At 37.4% G+C, this 10,636-nt stretch overlaps 1 protein-coding gene across 7 annotated transcripts in view; it reads right to left on the bottom strand.

Annotated features, from left to right (window-relative positions):
• Nucleotides 1-509: 509 nt before the first annotated feature.
• The window catches only part of sox6 (SRY-box transcription factor 6), a 136,715-nt gene continuing 126,588 nt past the window's right edge, over nucleotides 510-10,636 (bottom strand). For 6 of the 7 annotated variants that reach the window (XM_025055445.1, XM_025055444.1, XM_008310058.3 and 3 more), the window contains 3 exons: nucleotides 7,873-8,046; nucleotides 7,014-7,230; nucleotides 5,381-5,687 (listed from right to left, as the gene is read on the bottom strand). In XM_025055445.1, the coding sequence (XP_024911213.1) occupies nucleotides 5,381-5,687; nucleotides 7,014-7,230; nucleotides 7,873-8,046 (698 nt within the window). Of the gene's footprint in view, nucleotides 5,688-7,013; nucleotides 7,231-7,872; nucleotides 8,047-10,636 lie in introns of all 7 variants that reach the window. The other variant, XM_025055441.1, reaches the window with a different exon arrangement.

Raw genomic sequence — 10,636 nt, forward strand, 5'->3', positions numbered from 1 at the left:
GCTTTATTTTGTTGAGAAACTTTTTTGCATACAATTACAAACATTTTGCTACAAACTTCTCCATAATGTTGACAAAATAGAAACATGTTACGCAAATTTCATTAAAATTACTAAAAACATATTTACATGTAAACAATGAAGTTCTGAAAATTCTCAATTTTTTAATAATTCTAAAATAATTCTCAAAATGCTTTATTTTGTTGAGAAACTTTTTTGTATACAATTACAAACATTTTGCTACAAACTTCTCCATAATGTTGACAAAATAGAAACATGTTACGCAAATTTCATTAAAATTACTAAAAACATATTTACATGTAAACAATGAAGTTATGCTTCAATGAGTTTGTCGGGTTATAGATTTAATGACTAATTTAAAATATTTTGGAGATTTATCTTTAAAGTTAAATGTATTTAGTGTCAAGTATGATGTTTGTGACGGAAATATCTTTGCAGAGTGTCTGCACAGTTGCACATAAAATGATAAACACAATGAAAAAACAAGCCTGTTAAAACAAAGGTCTCTTTAATTTGTAAGTGTCAACAGCAGTACAAAAGATGGAGTGATGTGAGAAGCTTCGTGTGACACGATGTCTTGTCTTTTTACAGGATAATATTTTTAAGATTCTTGAGGTAAATGAGTTTAAACAGGCAGGCGTTCAGGCCACTGCTGTTTTATTACATTTAAAAACCGGTGTCACAATATAACAGGCCTGAATCCAACCTGTGGCAATAATTCATCCGTGCTTCATCTCCACATTTCTGTGGTATTTGCACATCTCATCGACTTTGATTTAAAATGATATAATGTTTCAATATCACTAAAGTGGAGAAGGTTCATCTCCACAGACACACCACTGTAAAATGATTCATTTTTATTTTTTTACCTCACGTCAGGACTGCACATGGAAACCAAAGATTCGCTGGTGTACAACTTGAAGCCAAGCAAAACAAACAAAAGAAACATTAAAAAGTATTTGTTCTTTCTTTTTTTTGTACGCAATTATAACCCTAGCAAATATTTGATCTCTTGTACTGTATAAAGAAAAAACGTGAACAGAACTGTGATGGCAACATTTTTTAAGGTTGAATTAAAAACTTTACATTGGACTGTACAGGATATTATGATAAACTATGTACATATTCAGACATAAACTTTTTTTTAAAAGCAGCAACAGACACAATGTACTCTTTTTTTTTTAAATCTTCCAATTACACCCCAACAATACTTGCCACGGGCCTACGTAGGTACCTGCCAGAAACACATTAACAAACAAACAAACGGAAAAAAAAAAAAATCAATGCAGAAAATCTTATCAGGCTGCCAGCAATTTAAGAACAATGGCTCCAGTGATTGAAGAGCCACACACAGTGTTGCTTGAGAGACGTGTCTAACAGAAGCAAAAGTACCAAAGACAAGTATAAACATTGCCCTGAACGAAAAACACTTCTGAACAGCAGCTAGCATGTCAGTCCAGCATGTCAGTGAATTGTGCTGATTAAATTAATGAACACAGATAACATTCCCATCATTTAAAATCACAATGTTCAGACAGAAGTGACAAAAAAAAATTCAAATTACAGTAATTTCATGTTAAACAGCATACAAGCTTCTGCATGTCAAAAAGGTGAATTGGCAGCAAACTTTGGCAGATAGGTCACATGACATGTGTTCAGTATAAAACCTATCAACCATGAAAATGGTGAGAATTAACCCAGGGCTGTATGTTGGTGTATTTTGACCTTGTAAAACAACTTTAAATGCTGTGAAACTTGTAATTAATACGAAAAAAAAACCATAAAGAAATGGTTTAGTCAACTTCTGGTGCATGTGGGTTTCCTGGGACAAAATGGCACTCATAAGAAATTGTTGCGATAAAAACTAAGATGTACAGCATTGTATTGTGATTGGGCAGGAAAAGGTGTCAGGGTCAAGTGCTCTTTGTTCAAATGAGTAGCTTATTTAAATTAGCTCCTCTGCGTTAAATAGGCTAACTATTACAGCTTTAAATAGTCCAGGGAAACTACGTAAAAATGTGAGCAAATGAGGAGCCTCTGTCTCTGTCTCAGGTCCAATACCGCTCTCTTCCAATGAGCGGTAAAATTCAGCATCCACATGAGGTACAGTGACTTGTCAGGTTCTTAAAAACATGAAACCATGTACAGAATAAAACCTTAGGACAGCCAAATACATAAGTTATTGTACTTCACTAATGAACAAAAACATATATTTTCCTTTATTTACAATAAATTTCCTAATGAGATGGTGAATTCTCCCGCCAAAACAATGCTTAGCTCCAAATTCATCACGCCCGTTGCTTGTTTTCTGTGATTGTCCATGGTTTTGTTTGTTCTAAGACCGTTTTAGAGCCGGAGGTGGCTGATAATAATAATAAATACAATATGTTGATAATCTACAGTCTCAAATACAATATACAATGGGCTAAAATCTAGTGTTTCACGGCTAAACTGAGCCTCGCTCTTGATTTTTCTGCTCACTTTCTTGTGCTGAGTGTCTCCACCAGGCAGCCTTAGCCTGAAGCTTAGAGCAAAGTCTTCATTCATCATATGTGTTTTTTGTTTGTTTTTTTTTTTTTTGCATAAATAAACAAACTAGATTGGGAAAAAAAGACGAAAAATCTGGCAACTGCGTGAGCAAATCCACTTGAATCCAGCTGGCAAATTGTTTGTTCATGATTTTCTCAAACAGCTTCACATTAATCAGAGTTGATAAAAAATACCATTTAAATCCAGTGCTTATAACACTTCTGAAACATTGTCTCCCCGTGAGTTCATGTTATTTTTTTTGTTTTTGTTTTTGTTTTTGTTTTTTTATAACCTTTTTTATCCGTGTTAGCACAGTCAAGTTTCAGCTCTGTGAAGAGTCCATGATACGTATCAGCCAACAAAAGGATTGTGGCATGGTCATTAAAATATTTACACTCACAAACATATCTATCTAACCACCAGCAAACAGGAGCAAACAGCTTTAAAATATCAAAGAGTTTTTTTTTTATGATGAGGGAAGTTGTCTTCTCGGGTTTCTTTAGAGAGCGTCCTTAAAATGTACTTTTTGCACCTTGAAAGGAGAGCAACATACAAAAGTCGTGACTTAAAAGAAAAAAAAACAGGAATTGCTCAGGAAAAACTTGATAAAATCGATTCTAAACAGAGTAGAAAGAATAGCCTGGTGTAAATGAGTGATGGTGATAAAACCATAAAAGGTGCGGTGCTCACAGATTGAATAAACCATCTGCATTTATCAGCGCTATAGGAGAAAAATGAAGAGAGCAGCAGTGGGATTATTTAAATACAGTGACCAGCCGTCAGATCCTGCAGAAAAGTGTGGCTTCTGCTCTGAATGGACAGGTTCAAGGGCAAGTGAGGGGAATGGCTGGAATCATGCATTAATAATGCTGTGTTTCAGATGATATCCAGTCGTCAGTCATTTTAATAATCCCCCACAGCTTGATGTACTTGTTCCATCTGCTCGCCAGTGCCTGGTGATTGGCCCAGGGTGTGAGCCCTGTTGAGGCCGTACTTCCAGCACTTTGATGGAGAGCACAATGACTGGCACACACACCCATTTGTATTGTTTCCTCATCTTTCCCTGGTGTTTTGCCTTCCCTAAGCCAGATGGTGCCCCCTGGGTGCTGAGGTTGCCATAGACCGGGGTCAGAGCAGAGCAGGGCAGGGCATGAGGGGCAGGGAGGTGGAGCCACTTATACCTTTAGCCGTGTAAAGAGGATCTGAGTTTCCAATATCAAGGCCTTGACCACTGGAGGAGCTTTGTGTAGCTGCGGCCTCCAGAAGGTCACTGTTTTGTTTTGTTTTTTGCCTAAATCTGGATAAAAACTTTGTCCTTGTTTCGGAGAGATTGCATGTTCTTATCTTTAACTGCAAGAGATAAGTGCATACCAAAAGCTGATAAGGTTTGGGCAGAAAAAGGCTCATAGTTGACAGAAAGAGAATGATTTTAAGTGCTAAGATGTAAAATCCAACTCTTGTTTCCAGTATCATCTGTATTAAATGGAATTAAACGTGATTTTTAACATTTTTCTTTAAGACTGCTTCAGTATCAATCGTCTATTTGCACCCACTCAACGACTGTGCTCTGCTTTAAGACTTTGTTGTGTCATTTCAAGATTTATCACTAAAAACACCTAAGTGCTGCCATTCAAATGGAGCTAAAGAACTGAAAATATCCTGTGACTACACACTGTACAACATTGATTTAGAATTGTAATTCCCCCAAAGCTGCCTTTCACTGTGGTTCTAATCCCACAGATTGGAGGCCTTTATCATCCTCGGACTAATTAGGGACAGTCTGGCTAAAACGTGGTTGAGTCAGATTTGGCTGAAGCGCTTGAAAAGAATGAAGGATGCTGGGATGTTGTACGTGGACATGGTTGAGGACATGGAAGTGCTGGTCAATTACATTAATGATCACTGCATTAGGCGCCTGGAGAAAAGACAGAGTGATGAAGCCATCACAGATGCCACATACTGTAGATTTCTACAGAGCTAACTTTTTTTCCCAAGTTCCTTAGTTCAGGGACTACTGTGGTGCTGCTGGTTGGGTGGACCATGGATTGAAGTGTTTCGGCAGAAATTTGGCTAAGACTTTAACCTTTAAGAAAAAAAAAACTGTCGGGCACACTGGCAAATAATAATAATAATAATAATAATAATAATAATAATAATAATAATAATAATAATAATAATAATAATAATAATAATAATAATAATAATAATAATAATAATAATAATAATAATAATAATAATAATAATAATAATAATAATAATAATAATAATAATAATTTCCTTGACTAGAAATTGAAATTGCCAAATAAAAAAGAGAGAAAAAAAGACATTTTGTTCTGGTAATCCAGTAATCTGCCAGACTCACTCTAGATTTCAACATTCACAAGCTGTTGACTGGCACACTTTACCTGAGTTAATATATTATTCCCATCTTGAACATCTAATTTCCAACATGTTTAAATTACTGCTAAAATTGTGATTCAACTGTTGTTATTTTGAACATTTCTTTTAAATATATTTTCTTTCAAGTTCTGTCTTTTGTTCTAGGCGTTAACCTAACCGTGTGTAAAATGTCCATGAACATGGTGAACAAATATGATAATAAAAACAACAACAACAACAACAACAACCAAACTGCTTCACACACTCTTAGAAATACTTAAGACCAAATAGCTTTTGAAGCCACATATGCATGCTGGCTCCCAACTGATACAACTTTGTTCTTATTTTTGTGTTTTTGACATTTTATTTTGCTCTCCCTCAGATCACGTCGTCCCTCTGTGCATCCTCCTGGGTCAGTACTGTGTTTGTGTTGGCCTCTTCTGGTACACTCGTCTCAGTTGGCATTGACCGGCTCTTGTGTGTCATTTTCACTACTATAGTCTGATTTGGGCTCGTCCTCGAAGTCCTCGTACATGTCCATGTCGTCCTCGCCGTTGACCGCCTCGTTGTTGTTCGCCATGCTGATGGGCTCCACCTTCATGTTGTAAGTGGCCTGAATGACAGGAATGGATGGCTCAGGACTCACTGAAGCACTTGAGCACTCTGACGTCATCTGAGGTGACGGTGTGGTGGTCGCCATGGTGATGGCACCGGGATAAACCATGCTGGCACTGGTTGTGATGGGAATTTGTGGTGGCTGCCTGTATGCAGAATTAAAATATATATTTATATTATTAACAACTGCACTGTTAATCAATTTTACAGTCTTGTCTATGTTTAATATAATAATAATAATATTATATATATATATATAAAATCAATGTGATAATATAGAATCGATAGCTATGGAGGGAATGCAGAGGATTTATTTGTGTATTTTTTTGTCTGTATAGATACAAAAAGAAATACGTTTTTTTTCTAGAATTCACTATTTTTGGTGGTCATGATTGTATGTATATTTATATATATTTATGTTTATTTATGTGTTACGTGAGTATTTTTAACATGAGGTTTGTTCTTCCTTAAATAATAAAACCGGTTTCTGTCATTGTCTCAATCACGTTTCCTTGGGTTTTTCTGAAAAAATATGTGGTTTTGTCAATTAAGGTGGCTTGTGGACAGAAAAACAAAGAAAATAGGAGATGACAAGGTAAGTAGTAGAGTAGGAGTAAAAAAGTACAGTATGATGAAAGGAACTCATTGTGGACTGTAAAGAACAGAACCAAAAACAAACAAACATAAAGTAACTATTTGCTTTAGATATTCACAATGACAGAGGCAGTTGTGAAAATTAAAAGCATACATTTCCTACAGCCACCATTACAGTTTAAATATCACAGTGCTGGAACAACCAATGACAACACAGTTGTCCGGTGGCCAGGTGGGGCCCGTGTACCAATCACTGAACAGTTAAGTCACTTAATGTCACGGTTGAGTTTTTTTTTTTTTCCCACTAGGAAAGCTCCTTATTTCTGCTAAGAAAAACACTTTTAACAACATTTTTTTTCACACTTTCACTGAGATGGCTGAATTAGGCATTTCCCGCAGCAGTGAGCACGGAGCCAAAGGCTCTGTGAAAATGATTTGGGAAAAGAGGGCTTTCTCCTGATAGCTCCCGTTTTGAGCTGTTCAGAAACACTACCCAGTTTATTGGTGACATAAAACCAATACACGGTCAGCGTAGCTCTCGTCTGCCGCTGTGCCGGATGATTGATAGTCCAGGCGCTGAAGCTTATGAGTGACATGGGAACACCTGGAGAAGGCTTCTCCTGCTAAACCACACACAGTAAATTAAGTGTTAAGCTTCAGACTGCTGCCCTCCAGGCTTCTGTAAGCCTACACTTACAGCTTCTATTCTGTAATAACATCTGCACTTCACCCTGCACTAAATGATTGCAATTGTCTACCATTAAAGACACAACTATTGAAAAGCTTAAGTGAATTTAAAACAAAACAGTTTATAATTAAAGGTATGGATGAAAGCACAAGTGTCAAATGAGTATAATTTTTTTTAACTTCCTGCCTACCCTACGGTGAAGAACTGCCGCATTTCTTGTCGCCGTGAGCGCATCATCTGCTTGTACTCTCCGATGCGTAGCTTCTTTCCATCGATAATGCAGGTTCTTTTAGGTCGGGGCTTGTACTTGTAGTTGGGATACTTCTCTAGGTGGAGTTTACTCAGACGGGCCTGCTCCTCGTAGTATGGCTGCTTGTCCTGGTTCGACATGGACTTCCATCGAGAACCTAAATGACAGCAGATGGTTTTACAATTTTTTTTTCACATCACACAATTATCTAACATGTATTTTGATAGCATACAGAAAAAAAAGACACATCTACGACGGTGTAGTAAATAGTCCGGGCCCAGAAGGTAGTGAATGACGGTACTTTTAACACCATTGATATATGGACTCCAATGCTGAGAGGGCAAGACCCATTTAGCCCCTGTCATTTTTCATGACAAACACTTACGTTAGCGATGGGCCATAAATCCATCTGTAGACTGGGTGGAAGTGGTTTACAGGAAGACGACAAACATTCTATCTAACATAGCTATTGTATGTAAAAAATAGGGATGTCCGATAGTATTGGCTGACCAATATCGGCCCGATATTAGCATAATCATGTAATATTGGTAAGAATGGATGAAAATATTTGGGTTAACACCAAATATCTGTTTTTTTCTGTGCCTTTGGTCTGCACTAAATCTTCTTTTTCTGACATGATACAAACCACAGTCATAGGATATCAATTGTATTTTCTATCAATCTGACATTCATATGCATTCATCTTTTTCGTTATATCTTTCAGGCCTTACTTAGTTCATTATCATTACTGTTTGATTCACCTAACAAAAGTTGTATTGTTTGGTTTAGAAAGACCTACCCAATATTTTGCTGATGTTGGAGTTGTGCATGTCAGGAAAAGCCTGCAGGATCTTGCGGCGTTCGTCCTTGGCCCAAACCATGAACGCATTCATTGGCCTCTTGATGTGGGGTTCGTTGTTGTTCCTTCCTCGAGATTCCCTGAAGACTCTCGCTTCGATGGATGCTGCACCTCCTGTTGGCCAATAATAATAGGGTTGGGGTTTAACTGAAGAGCCATTGACTTCCTTGGCCCCTGGAATAGCCAGAGCAGGAACAAGAAGAGAGAGCACGGCAGGGCATCCAATAAATGATGAGCCTTTTTTTTTTAACTCTCCTTCGTAGATGCCATTTCCATAAAAGTTTTGTTTTAAAAGAGTGGCCAATGTAACTGCAAACAAAGGAACTATATAATAAAAATATAGATAGTAAAGAAAAACATCAGCATCTTGTATTTTAATAAGTAAAAAAGTAAATACAATATTTATTTAGAACTGAAATATGAAAGAAAAAGCCTTGGACTTCTTTGGCTTTCAGTTCAAGAGTGTCAACATGAGTATCACATACAGTACTTCAAGCCTGGAAAATCTTAATAAAACATTCTTTATATATTCAGACAAACATTCCCCTGCTTTCCTCTCTCTCTCAGACACACACACACTCACACAGACACACACACACAAACAAACAAACCAGATGAGAGTGTGCCGTTTCTGAAAAAAAAAAGCCGTTTCTCAATCAGGGCATTCACAATCAGCATAGGAGAGTTTCTCCCAGTATTAAACTGTACATCAGACTGATAATGATTTCTGTTTGCATGCACATTTGCTGCCCTTTAAATGTAAGATGTGAAAGAATTAAATAAAAGCAGTATGAATATTTAAACAAACAAAAACATGTTGATAAACAACGCTTGAAAAAGAAGACAAAAAAAAAAAAGCCCTTCCATATGCTACGATACATCTTTAATGATCTCAAATCTGGAAAAGAAAGCTCTGGATGACTCATGCATATTTCATCATCCACATGTGAAGTCTTCTCATTAGACCATCGCAGTAGCAGCTTTGGCACATGTTACCTGGGGTTTGATTTCTATTATTATTATTTCAGTGGATAAACAGAATGAAACTCTTAATGAGGCAGAGCAGGGACAGAAAAACTGCTCTAATCACTGGAAACACTGTACAGCTTTAACTCTGTTTGAGTTACTCTCTTGTCAGAGCCATTACTGGAGACAAGTGTCGGAATGGCAGCGTACAGTAAATGTAATTATACGTCTACCTGCTAAGAACTGCGAGGGAGCGCGGCTGGGATATGTGAACAAAAATGTTTTAGGTTCGAAGTTTGAAACCCGATTCTTTCAGAGCTTAATCACTTTAATGGGTTTACACACACACACGGACACACACACTCTGGTTTTTTAGTACTTCACATCAACCTAATGCACTCAACACTATGTTCTAATCTTAATTACAAATGTTGTCTAATCTTAACCCAAACCCACCCTTAATTTCAATTTTTAGAAATCATTAAAAAGACTTCCTTCTTTGTAGTGGGGACCTGAAAAATGTTCCCACAAGAACAAGGATCTGCACAATAAAACGATTTATAAAAAAATTTAAAAAATCCTGGTCGAAAATTAAGGTAAAGAGTTAGAATATCAACGTATGAAAACATCAATGAAGGAAAAGGAAATCTCTTTCTCACAAACTATTTGATATGTGGCAAAAATCGCTGTAGAATGATATAACAATAGATCATTTAATAAACTTGAGAATAAAATAAAAAATACATTTAATCTTTATGGAACTGTAGAAAAGCCTTCCATCTCTTTCTGCTCTTATTTCAACTCACAGTCTCAAAATCTGCATCCAAAAGGAAATTAAAATGAATGCAGACACTTTGCTACGGCCCCTAAAGCTGCCATCAATCCAGAAATAATACACTACCTTTGCTGCCACACAGGCCTCACAGTACGTTAATTTCATTTAGCATGCACTCACTGTACACGATGAATTGATTTCACTTTGTTTGGTTTTGACAACCATGTTTATTGTGCAATGAAATGTGGTGTGGCGAGCGGCTGACAGTATCCATCAACGCGGGGCAATCTGCTGACTGTCGGGGCCAGATGAAGGTATTCATTAGCTCAGGAGCGCAACGCTCACTCAGACACGACAGCCTGTGTCTTCACCCCGGGAACGCTTGCTGTGATTTACGACGCCTCCTCTGCCATCACTCTATCACTGACACTGATTCAGCAATTTATATACTGGTTTGCATGCACACGGGCAGAGGTGAGCCTCTTACAGGGAGGGGACAAAAACAACCGCCTGCCATCAGTTGGTGCCACATCCATAGTTAGCCAGGAAACCAGCCGCACGTCTTGGTTCACTGGAGGAAAGCCGCATGAAGCATGGCACATAGCAGAGTGTCTGTCTGCCCTGCCGCAATGATACAGTGGTCTGCTCTTGGGGAACACTATAGATTGGAATCAATTTAAGGAGGAGCCTCGTCCCAAGTACAAGTTCAGTTTCTCTCATTGTTTTTTGTTTTGTAAAATAATCTTTTTTTTCACGTCATGGATATTTTCGCAAATGTGTGTGAGGATCAGTGTCTGCCTTTTTCTGTCTTTCATGACCTTTTATTAATTACCGTATCATCAGCACGTAAGGGCATACAAACGCAAATGTTAATTAGAGGCATCTTAGCAGTCTTTGAAAATCCTCCGCAAACTGTCACATGCAATTTTCTCCGACAATGTTTTTTCGTAGCATTTTGGTAGG

This window comes from Cynoglossus semilaevis, chromosome 5 (assembly GCF_000523025.1).
Source record: "Cynoglossus semilaevis isolate Cse_v1.0 chromosome 5, Cse_v1.0, whole genome shotgun sequence".
Lineage (NCBI taxonomy): Eukaryota > Metazoa > Chordata > Actinopteri > Pleuronectiformes > Cynoglossidae > Cynoglossus > Cynoglossus semilaevis.